This window comes from Pseudophryne corroboree, chromosome 2 (assembly GCF_028390025.1).
Source record: "Pseudophryne corroboree isolate aPseCor3 chromosome 2, aPseCor3.hap2, whole genome shotgun sequence".
Lineage (NCBI taxonomy): Eukaryota > Metazoa > Chordata > Amphibia > Anura > Myobatrachidae > Pseudophryne > Pseudophryne corroboree.
This window is the reverse complement of record NC_086445.1, coordinates 220396456-220409085: the sequence shown is the minus strand read 5'-3', so window position 1 is coordinate 220409085 and position 12630 is coordinate 220396456. Positions and strand designations below refer to the sequence as shown.

Sequence of the window (12630 nt, the reverse complement as noted above, 5' to 3'; positions counted from 1 at the left end):
CTCGGAAGTCCAGGGACGTTCCAATAGTTGTAGGGTATGGTGATCTAAGCTGGATAAAAGCGTCAATCTCGTCAGCAGATGACTGCGGGGTAGAGGGATCTGTACGGAGGTATAGAGCAGCATAAAACTCTGCAAAGGTGTTAGCGATATCTGAGAGGTCAGAAACCCTCTGGCATTGGTGACTTCTTTAACTCTTTCATTTGCCACTTTTCCTCTTAAGTTTTCTGGCTAACATGCTATCCTTTCTATTCCCTTGCGTACAGAACTTGTGTTTCAGCCTAAAAAGATTCTTAGAACCTCCTTCAGAGTCAGGATGTTCCATTCTTCCCTGGTGCAAAGCAGTTCCCTGTAGATCGACTTATTAGAGGGGGAGGATTTAAGTTTGCCTTCCAAGTCTGTCAGGCGAGCCTTGACATTGTCCTGCTGTCTACTCAGTGATTTGCGATGTCGGGACGTAGCTTGGATGATGGAGCCCTTAACTACTGCCTTTAGGGCACACCAGTTATTAAGTACGGACGTATTAGTAGGATCATTACATTCTTTGTAGGTAGATAAAGATTGGGCAATGGTAGCTTTTGCCTCTTTATCTTTCAGTAGGTACTCGCCAAGGCGCCAGGGTCGCGGGGAAGACTAGAAGAAGTCAAGTCCCACCGTAATTTTAGGGCCGAATGGGTCGACCATAAGACTGGCAGTATGGTGGCCTTCCTTATATGTTGTAATGTCCATTTATCCTATAATGCCAAGTGTATTCTAGAAAAGGACCCATGGACCGGGGAATAAAAGTTGTAATCTTTACAGTTAGAGTTCCTCACCCTCCATACATCATAAAGCCATACTCCTACAAAATGCGTCTAAATGATTGGGAGTGATCCCAGGTTGGGAGAGTTTTTAAGGGACATTGGGCGGCTAATTTATCTAGACGGGGAACTAGGACCAAATTAAAATCCCCAAGAAGTAACCGTGAACCATTGAGGCAAGACTGGAGGGTAGTACAACATTTTATAATATACAAAACTTGTTTGACATTAAGAACATCCAGAGGTTAATTGGACAAATGATTCATGTGATACTGCTAGGTGTAATAGGTTCTTAAACACACTAAATGATCACTTCAATTAATCGAGGAACCTACTAGGTTCAATGCAATCTTAGACCTGGTACTAACAAACAATTGGGAATTGATACGAATATTACAGTAGGGGAACAGCGACCACAATATGGTCACATTCAGTATCCGTTTTTACAAACAGCCCTATATAGGCTCAACTTAGACTCGCTTTAGCAAAGCCAACTTTGCCATGATGAGGGAAGCTTTAAGGGATATTAACTGGGATATTTTGTTTCAGGGCAAGAATACCACAGAGAAATGGGATGTTTTAAAAACATTGCTTGCTAGTTATACTCGTAAATTCATTCCCACGGGCAGCAAAAGGAGTAATTCTAAACCAATGTGGCTTAACAAAAAGATTAAGGAACTAATGGCCAAAAAGAGGCGAGCATTCCAAAAGTAAATCAGACGGGAAGGCGGAGTCATTCCAGTACTATAAGGATTGTAACAAAATATGCTAAAAATTAAATCAGAGTGTCTAAAATATAAACAGAAAAGCTAATGGCAAAGGAAAGTAAATCAAACCCCAAAAAGTTGTTTAAATACATCAACAGCAAAAGAGTAAAGAAAGAGTATAGGCCCCTTAAAAGGCAAGTTGGGCGTCCTAATGAAAAATGACATTGACTTAGAAGAATTGAACAAGTTTTTCTCATCCGTATTCACCTGAGCGGACCAGATAGCCAGGTAGACGTATAACCTCAGCAATGGGACTGTCCCACTGCAAAGTGCTTATTTAAGTGAGGAAGACGTCTGTGACAGATTAAAAAAATTAAGATTAATAAATCACCTGGTCCTGATGGAATTCACCCAAGGGTTCTCATGGAGCTTCAATCCGAATTAGCAAGATTCTTATATTTGATTTTCATGGACTCTCTAACATCAGGCATGGTTCCCAAAGATTGGTGTTTAGCAGAAGTAGTGCCAATATTTAAAAAGGGAAGTAAATCTGAACCGGGTAATTATAGACCAGTAAGTCTTATATCCTATAGTGGGGAAAGTACTGGAAGGTATTTTACGGGACATTCCTTGAAACCAATAAGGTTATTAATAGGAACCAACATGGATTTGTGAAGGATAGATCATGTCAAACTAAATTAATAGGCTTTTATGAAATAGTGCAAACCTAGATCAGGGTAAAGAGGTGGATGTGACTTTGCTACAGCTTTCGATACAGTACCTCACATGAGACTAATCTACAAGTTTAAGAGCACTTGGGCTACGGTACACCTGCACTTGGGTGAGTAATTGGTTGGATAAAAGGGAACAGCGAGTGGTGGTAAATGGAACTTTTTCAAAATGGACTAAGGTGGTGTGCCACAGGGGTATGTACTTGGACCACTTTTGTTCAACATTTTCATAAATGATCTAGAAGCAGGTCTAGAGACCATAGTGTAAATTTTTGCAGACGATACCAAATTGTGTAAGGTTATAAATTCCGTGGAGGATGTTGTCTCTTCCGAACGACTTATTTAAACTGGAAACATGGTCTTCAAAATGGAGAATGAGTTTCAATATAGACAAATGTAAGGTAATGCACTTCTATAGCAAGAACACTACATACTAAATGGGGATAAACTAGGGGATTCTGTACTGGAGAAAGATTTAGGTGTTCACATAGATAACAAACGTAATCGTAGTACCCAAAGTAGGAATGCAGCAAAAAAGGCAAACAAGGTATTAGCATGCATTAAGCGGGGAATTGATGCAAGGGATGAGAGTGTTATACTTCCATTATATAAATCACTAGTGAGGCCACATCTCGAATATTGTGCACAATTATGTGCACCATGCTACAAAAAGGATATCCTGGAACTAGAAAAGGTTCCGAGACGGGTGACCAAATTGATAAAGGGGATGGAGACTCTAGAATTCGAGGAAAGGCTTGATAGGCTAGGCATGTTTACACTGAAAAAAGGAGATTTAGAGGGGACATGAGTAACATTTACAAATATATAAGGAGTCAATACACCGAGCTAGCAAGGGATCTGTTTTTGGTAAGAGCATCGAAAAGGACACGTGGACACCCGCTTAGGTTAGAGGAGAGGAGATTTCGCACACAGATGCGGAAAGGTTTCCTCACAGTACGGATAATACGCATTTGGAATTCCCTGCCTGAGAGAGTAGTAGTGGCGGACTCTGTCATTACTTTTAGAATGGGCTTGATAAATTCCTAATGGATAAGGATATACAGCAGGGCTGGCCAAACCGGTCCTCGAGATCTATCAACAGTTCATGTTTTCCAGGCCTCCTGGAGATCTGTAGAATTGTCAGGAATGAATGCAGCACATCTTAATTAGTAATGACTACACCTGTGCACTAGCTATGTGGTCTGGAAAATGTGAACTGTTGGTAGATCTCGAGGACTGGTTTGGCCAGCCCTGATATACAGGGTTATGGTTGGTAAATCATGTACTATAGTGATAAAAAAAACAGTATTTTAGTTTACAGCTAAACATTCACCACAGTTAAAATTAGTCTTAATACTTCAGTGTAGGACAAAACTAACAGGTTGAACTTGATGGACAAATTGTCTTTTTGTCAACCATCTGAAACTATGTTGCTATAACATAAACCACCGCTAGCGTGACCAGTTTGTCATCCAATTTCCCAGTAAGAATTAAATATTGACCTTCAGTATCCATGACTACTTTGTCTAATACATAATTACACAAGTGAGAAAATAAAATGGCCACTCCTGCCTTTTTCTTGGAACCATTAGACATATAACAACATGGAAAATTGTGATTCGAAAATTGCGGGGTAGAGGAGGCCATAAAGTGGGTTTCCTGGAGAGCTTCCACATTGTCTTTAATTATGGCAAAATGACCTAAAGCAAGCCTCCGTTTATTTCGGGAGTAAAGGCCTTTGACGTTAGGGGAGACTACGTTGACCACTGAAAAAGCAAAAGAGAGCTGAGAAGTAGGACTAGCTTTGGGTTTATGATACAGAGAACACGTGTGTATCTGAGCATATACTATACACATTTCAACAAGAGGAATAGGCAAGGAGATAAAAAAAAAATGGAGAAAAGAGGGGGGGGGGGACAAGTTGATCATCACAAGGGTGCAACTATAGGCCGCCGAACGTGACAGCACATAGGAGGCAGTGGCCATAGAGGCCACCCCCTACACTCCAAGACAGAGATGCTACAGTCTAAGTGGGGCCATAATAGTAGTGCACCTCAACCAGTCGGGCAGAATGATATATATCACGTGAGCAGGGTACAATTAGACAATGGCCTCGAACAGAGACCACTATGGCATGTTCAGGTACATGGAACAATGAATAGGGGGAAGAGAGATAAGAGACACCAGTACATACAGAGTTATCGGGTTGAGATGATGGGGTCAGCAGCAAAAGAGTAAATATCTTCATATAGCTGATTACCACACCATATCAAATACATCAAAAAAACATATTAAGAGATAACATAAGAAGAGAACACAACACATGACTTCAAGGTACGCTGAAGAAGAGTGACAGGCAATATACATTACAGTCTGGGAATGGTGCGTTGTAGCCCAATCAGGGGAAATTCTGGGACCTGCAGGTAGTATGGAACAATTGTCCGCCAAGTTCAATGTCGTCAGAAACTGGGAGCCAGCCAAAGGTGTGGTGACTACACTCATAGCTCCATTTTGCCTGATGATCAATTTGGTGGGGAATCCCCAGCGATAAGGGTTATCTGCCTTCCGCAGAGCCTTGGTTACCGGGTAAAAAGAGAGACTGAGCGCCAACGTGGCGGCAGACAGATCCCCAAATATTTGTAGGTCACCCAAAACTTCCTCAGAGGAATCAGAAGAACTCTGCTTAAAACAGATTACAGGTTGAACTCGATGGGCATTTTGCCTCTTTTCAGCCTCATTAACTGTTACTATGTTCCGCACAGAGCACCATTTCTTTGATATGAAAGTAATGAAACCTCATTAGAGTGTCTCTTGGAGCATCCTTAGGGGCATTTCTGGATTTAGGTAGTTGATGTATACGATCTAGTAGAAAATCCATTAGCGATACATTTGGAAGTAGTTTAGTAAATAGGTCCGTGACAAACTCCGTTCTAAAGCAGAGACAGATTCCGGGATTCCCCGTGTTTTAACATTGTTCCTACGCGACCTGTCCTCGAGGTCTCCAATCTTGCCACGGAGTTCAGTAACTTCCGTTTGTAGATCGTCATGAAGGGTAATAAGCCCGTTGTGGGATTTAACCGCTTCCTCCAATTTGGTTTCTAAATGGTCAGTGCGTTGGCCCACTTCGTCAATAGACTGCTGGCAGACCTGCAGAGCAGATCTAAATTCCGCTGAAATGTCTGCTTTGAAGGAGGCCAACAACTGCTTCATTGAACCAATCGTGAGCTGACCATAGTCTCCCAGGGCGGCCTGTGCAGTCGGAGCCGCAGCAGAAGGCCCAAAACGACTGCTTAGTGCAGATAGCTGTTTGTGGGCATTTTCGGTAGATGAGGCACTTTTGGTAGGATGCGTAGGAGAATGGGTTTTAAGAAGTTAACAGGGTGGACCCCTGCCGTTTCCTTCTGCTGTTTGGGCGGCATTGTCACAGCGTCTGAATATGTCAAAGTGCACTGGTGAAGTACGTTGTAATAAAGCAAGTGAAAACAAGTACAAAGACTTCCAGGAGGTGTCACTTCAGGGTACTACTGTATACAGATGCTTGGAGTGGAGGGGGTGGGAAGAACATTCACATATGAGGCAGACGGGCCAAGAGCATGATGGTACCATTGGTCGTTGTCATAAGCAACAACTGTGACTGGACAGCATTACTGGACCTGCCGTGTACCTCAGCATTTGCGTGGGTTGTAGAGGTACAATATACAACTGGTGTCCACAGGATTCCTCCCAGGACCATACCACAAACGCACCGGACTTTCCTCCTGGCAAATGTAAGGCATGTACTGATAATTCGCCTTGGAAGTATCCACCTCCTCTGCTGTGGACAGTGAGTAATGATGTGGGGGCAATATTCCCCTCAGTTACCCCTCAATATATCTCCCAGGTGATAGCGTGGGTATAGAGGGAGACCACAGGTAACTGTGTCCCAGTGTCCCCAGACTCCCAGTGTGAGTACCACTTTGGAGAGGTGGGGGGAGAGCGTACTAAAATGTAACTGGATGATAGGATCATGCAGTGAGTTACTGAGCAGACTCACCCACCTCCAGATATCTCCAGGGACTGCCTTCAAGCACCCCTTATGTTGCCTGGCAGCTTTGGGGTGCGAGTCTTGGGTCAGTGAGCGACCAGGCACCAACAGAATATACCCTGCCAGTCAGTACTGCGTTCTTGCTGAGGCTGTGATGGGATGTAGCTGCAGCTAAGATGGCCGCCAGGAGCTGGGTCCTCACACCAGGATAAGCGATGCCGCACAGACCTGTGCTCCCGCTGTGTGGCCGCAACTAATAGTGCTCCCGGGCGGCAGCGTGACTAAGGGCGAGTTCCCAGGTGAGCAGGAGTCCTAGGCTCCAGAAGGTCAGGTTCCGGTATCCGGACCTCCGCACCCGATGTGCTGCGCCGGCAGGTTCATGCTTCCACTAGATGCTGCGCCTTCCAGGTTTCGGGTAGGCTGCAACCCACAGAGACCAGCTCAGTGTCTCCCGGCTCCGCAGCGCTGGCCCCGGGCCCGTCCTACCGCTCTGAGGGCACTCTAGGATCTGTGTCACCCAACATGAGTGGATTTTAGGAGGTCAATAAACAGAAGCATTAGGCCACGACCCCAACTTTTTCACATTTTATTTTGTCATTTCATACCAGATGTCTTTTGTCCACAGGACGCGTCAAGTTCAGAAACCCTGTCATTAACGTCTCCTTAGCAAAATTATAATTTGGTAACATGACAGAGGCTTAGTATATGGGGCTATATATGACCTACTGTGAGATGTAAGGTGTTCTGTGCCCAAATAAAATGTTGGGCAGTGACCAAGGTAAAATTAAATCTGCCTACACAGGTATTTTCACACCATACATATATTTATAGTTTGAGTCTCCCATATCCATAAATCTGATTTCTAAAATAAAAAATATTTTTGAGCGTGACTGAAATGGCGACACGTTTGCTTTGTGACGGTTCAGTGTACAATACACAAACTTTGTTGCATGCACAAAATTCTTAAAAAAATGTATAAAATTACCTTCCGTCTATGGGCGGTATCCTACTACATGCGGTGATTTATCGGCCGATAACACATGGGATCTGTGATAAGATCGCAGACACGTGTTATCGTCCGATAACTGGTGTCCTGGGGCTGGTTATCTGGGATTCTCCTTCTTGTTCCTGAGGCACACAAAGCATTATCCCCGATAAGTGCCGGCTTACGGGGCTAATTAGATAGCCTGGGGAAATCCTTTAGCTGCTGCAACTCACCGCAACTAATAGAATAACTCCCCATGTGTATATAAGGTGTATATGAAACACAACTGCAATTTGTGTTAGACTTTAGTCCCATCCCGAAGATGTCTCATTATGGTACAGGTTGAGTATCCGAAATACGAAATATTCCGAAATACGGACTTTTTTGAGCAAGAGTAAAATAATGAAACCTTTGTTTTTTTGATGGCTCAATGTACACAAACTTTGTTTAATACACAGTTATTAAAAATATTGTATTAAATGACCTTCAGGCTGTGTGTATAAGGTGTATATGAAACATAAATGAATTGTGTGAATGTACACACACTTTGTTTAATACACAAAGTTATAAAAAATATTGGCTAAAATTACTTTCAGGCTGTGTTTATAAGGTGTATATGAAACATAAATTAATTATGTGCTTAGATTTAGGTCCCATCACCACGATATCTCATTATGGTATGCAATTATTCCAAAATACGGAAAAATCCCATATCCAAAATACCTCTGGTCCCAAGCATTTTGGATAAGAGATACTCAACCTGTATACAAATATTCCAAACTACGGATAAATCCCAATTACTTCTGGTCCCAAGCATTTCGTTTTTTTGTAGACTCCACCTGTATATCAATAGATACAGATTGACTACTACGGAAACCCACCATGGCTGAATTAATGGCTCGTTCTAAAATGTTGAAGTCCTGAGCAATGTTGCCGCATTGAGAGATCACTGTTCTCCCCAGGCTATTGCCTAAATTACATAGCCGTCTATTCCTACCATGGAGAATGGTAGATATGGCCTGCTATGTCAGTTAGCCATGATGTATAAATGACAAGACCAACATTCCTATGCAGTGAACTGTCCCACTGTGGATGAAATGTATCTGACCTTAGGTTAACTAGTACCTGTTGCATCCCATTATACAGGTGCTCCACAGAAGGAGGTCTATTTCATGGGACTGATTGACATTTTAACACCGTATGACGCAAAGAAGAAAGCTGCTCATGCCGCCAAAACTGTAAAGCATGGGGTAAGTGGTAACCTCCCCCCTCTGTATTGTCTGACGGCCATGGGCACTTTAGGTTTCCTTGAGTACGGTACACCAATCTAGCTGAATAATCCTAAATGCTGTGTTCTATATTAGGCTTCCTATGATATTATATTGATTATACGTATCGCTAGTTTTCTCTTACATTCCTCCTGCGAGACTGGTAACAATTTGGCTTTTGACCCTCATGTATGACTGGACCTTGAGTCTATGTGGTCCCTTTATTACAGTGGGAATGTCGATCTAGTATGCAGATTACTTCAGAGGAATATACCACATAGTCGCCCATACATATTTGTGATCTGTCTTACACACACCCCTTACCTGTCCTAACTGTTTTCCAGGCTGGAGCTGAGATCTCTACTGTTCATCCTGATCAATATGGGAAAAGGTTCCTGGAGTTTGTCACAAATATCTTTGCGTAAATCGGGATTTTTCATTTCTATGCAATTGTTACCTTTCAAATGGCATGACAACGTGTCAGCAGGGGGGGAGATCGCCCTGTAAAATGGACATATTCTGAACTCTGCAATTGGAGCAATAGAATATTTGTGGACCAAATAAAGAAGAAATCTATCCTGATGCAATGGTACTCAGCTATTTACTAGCAAATGTAGGATTGAAGCATCACCGCTGCTCATTGTGGTACCCACTGTTTAGGCTCACACCTACCTACCTAGCTAACTGCTGTCAATGCAGTTCCTTCCTTTCTAGTGATATTTCACTTACATCTGCTCCACAGTCAATTAAGATGCTCTGACGTCTATCAATAGCAATTTCAGTGTTAGGGGTCAATCCTAGTAGAAGCAAATGGTGTGATGTACCGGCACCCTATCTTGCACCCTTTGCGGGCTGGTTTCAGCCCAAAACACGCACACAATAGCTCTGAGCCTTATTGGGGTTTTGAGCACTTTGTGCGAGTTTGGGCTGTCGTAAAATGATCACGGATAATTGGATCGACCTATGGTATTGTTTTTGTTAAAATACGGTATTTTTGCCAATGTCAGTGATATGTCGGTGTGTGTTCTGCTGCCTGTACAGACTGAACTCTGTGTAACCAAGTGGTCACACAGGCAGATTTGACCATGTATAAGCAGTTTTACTAGAGACACCATTGACTGACTGCTGTAAAACTATTCTACAAGTAAAGGTATAGTAATAGGGCTAACCATAGCAACCAATGAGATGGTCTTCTTTCTCTAGTACAGCTAAGAAATGAAAGCACACAGCGGATGGCTCTGTTCCTGTGCGGTAGTATCTTCAGTTAACCGTAGAACACTTTTCAGAAATTGTTCAAAATTGCTTCTGTGGGTTGTTGGTAAAATTCTGCCCTTAATACCGTGGCAGTGATCGCGCTAATCTTCTGTCTGCATGTGGTGAGGCTCCCTACTCATGGTGCTGATGTATTATGCTGTACCTTTAGGTATGGGGTATATAACCTTCAGTTTGAAGGTGACTTTTCATAACCATTTTAATTATTTTCTTAAATTACATTTTGTACTCCATTTGCAGTAATAATACACTACTGGGAAAGTCACAAATAACACTTATGCTAATAACTGAAGCGTGGTTATAACCTCACCCATTTAATTTAATTTTAGTAAAATTTGATTTACACCAGTAACCTCTTCAGTGAGGTAAGTATCAACAGTTTGCGGATTGTTAATGGCACAGAGTTAACATAAACCTCAATTTAAATATTTTTTTTTTGAGTATACCAAAACCCTAAATGTAGTTTGCTGTTTGGTTATATGCTGTTATTTGTAATTGTATATTACTAGCCAGGTCTAGTAGTTGTTGGAACGTCTAGTAGAACTGAGACTCTAAAATAGTTTTTTTTCACTCCACTAAATAAATGAGCGATATTCCATAGAGGTTAAAGTCATCTTCTACAATAGGGGCAGCCTTTGTGTATTTAGCCAATAGGTCTTTTCAACTGATAATATAGTGCTGAACAGGTGCTTGTTCTAATCTGTGGGTGTTCCTGAATTATTCCTCTGCACAGCAACCTGTGCATCATTTTGTGTGCTCCCATCTGGAAGTACACAAAGCAGATCCCTAATAAGAGCTGCACACTACATATACACTTATTGTCTACGTTTTTAGCTGTCCTGCAGAAAGGAGGTACTACTAAAATATACACATGGAGACATACCCACTATAGAGGAGGGTTGTGCCCTAACGTTTTCTCAATTATTTTCTGTTTTGGTGACTTTTGGTGACAGTGCAGTTCATATTGATGGCCTTGAAGCTTCCTCGGAATGTGGACACTTTCCGTGCATTCTGAAGGTGCGCAACAAAATCTGTGATGTTGGGACACCGTATTCTAAAGTGATGTGCACAGCTTCACATCGCAGAAAATTCAGTATGGCCTTCAAACTATTTAAAATGCATACATATGAAGATTTTTTGTAGTTCTTTAATAAATCAAAAACATTTTGGGTTTAGAGCCTTTTTAGATGTTTAGGTTTTTTTTGGCTTGTTTTCTTTCTTTTTGTATATTTCTAGAATTTGGTATAGTTACAGATACAGAAAGTGCAGCGTTTTCCATGGTATAGGATAGATTAGATCGAAATATCATATGATGCTTTTACTTGGTACACACCTAAAGAGTAATCTCTCTGGTGGGAACAAAAATCTGGTAATGTATGGGAGCAAATGACAAGCTCCCATTTGCTCCCAAACACTGGAAAACAAAATTGGTTACATTCGTTTGATTTAACAAATCTGAACAATTGCCGTTTTCAGTGGTTGTCATTTGCTCACATACATTACCAGACTTTTTTTCCCACCAGACAGTCTTATGTTGCCTAAACAAAAATGACTGGCAGTGCCTATAGTGTAAAATCTAATGTGATGTCTGCACACTACATTTTTTTCTTTTTCTTTTCATACTAGTTTATTTTATATACCTTGTTAAAATGTTTAAAATTAAACTTTATTTTGTGTGTATAAATCTTAAACGAACGTCGCAACATCCAAAAGAGAATGTGTTCCGCTATTATATACCAAATGATGGGTGTATGCACTTTTTCAGCTACTTATAAATGCTGACCAAAAATAATATTTTAGCCCAGTGCTCCTTGAATTCTTTTGTATGTTGCATAATATTGAACGTTTGCATTTAAGGTTGTTATGCTCCACAGCAATTTGTCAAAAGCAGAACTTTGTAAAGCATAACTTGTATGTAAATCTTTTATCAGCATTTCAATAAAAGTGCCTTATGATGTTTTGTAAATAGGAAGATATTTCCCCTTTGCACAAATGTACAATTTAATGACTAACATTTTGTATAATCTGTCAAGGGTAAAAACAAAACTAGTAACATGCAATTAAACAATGGCTTTGTGTTTTGTTCCCGTATGAAAACCTTTAATCATTATACAAGAGAGGAGTGTATGTCACTGCATAATGCTTCTTTTCCCATTAACAGTAGCTAACTATCCTAGATTGTGCAGGTTATGGGGTATATGCAATTCCGGGCGAACTGCGGCACTTTTTCGCCCGTTTTTAAATTTGACACAATTCGAATGTCGAATTCCGGCAGGTGGGTGCCGGAATTCGACATATTCAATAAAAAACGAATTTGATAGTCCCGCTGTCGAAAAACGGCCGATTTGACGGATTTTGATTAGATTTTTAAAAATGTTGAAAAAACGGTAAAGAACCCGAAAAAAATTTGCGTGGGGTCCCCCCTCCTAAGCATAACCAGCCTCGGGCTCTTTGAGCCGGTCCTGGTTGCCAAAATACGGGGGGAAAAAATTACAGGGGATCCCCCGTATTTTAACAACCAGCACCGGGCTCTGGTCCTGGTGCAAAAAATACGGGGGACAAAAAGAGTAGGGGTCCCCCGTATTTTTTGTACCAGCACCGAGCTCCACTAGCTGGACAGATAATGCCACAGCCGGGGGTCACTTTTATACAGCGCCCTGCGGCCGTGGCATTAAATACCCAACTAGTCACCCCTGGCCGGGGTTCCCTGGAGGAGTGGGGACCCCTTCAATCAAGGGGCCCCCCCCCCCCCCCCAGCCACCCAAAGGCCAGGGGGGTAAAGCCCGAGGCTGAACCCCCCACCCCCCATCCAAGGGCTGCGGATGGGGGGCTGATAGCCATGTGTA

At 42.0% G+C, this 12630-nt stretch overlaps 1 protein-coding gene across 3 annotated transcripts in view; it reads left to right on the top strand.

Annotated features, from left to right (window-relative positions):
• Positions 1-11854, top strand: part of PIP4K2C (phosphatidylinositol-5-phosphate 4-kinase type 2 gamma) — a 152710-nt gene extending 140856 nt beyond the window's left edge. For all 3 annotated transcript variants that reach the window (XM_063952346.1, XM_063952345.1, XM_063952344.1), the window contains exons 9-10: positions 8391-8494; positions 8857-11854. In XM_063952346.1, coding sequence (XP_063808416.1) covers positions 8391-8494; positions 8857-8937 — 185 coding nt within the window. In that variant the 3' untranslated portion in view covers positions 8938-11854. The remainder of the gene's footprint in view (positions 1-8390; positions 8495-8856) is intronic.
• Positions 11855-12630: the final 776 nt, after the last annotated feature.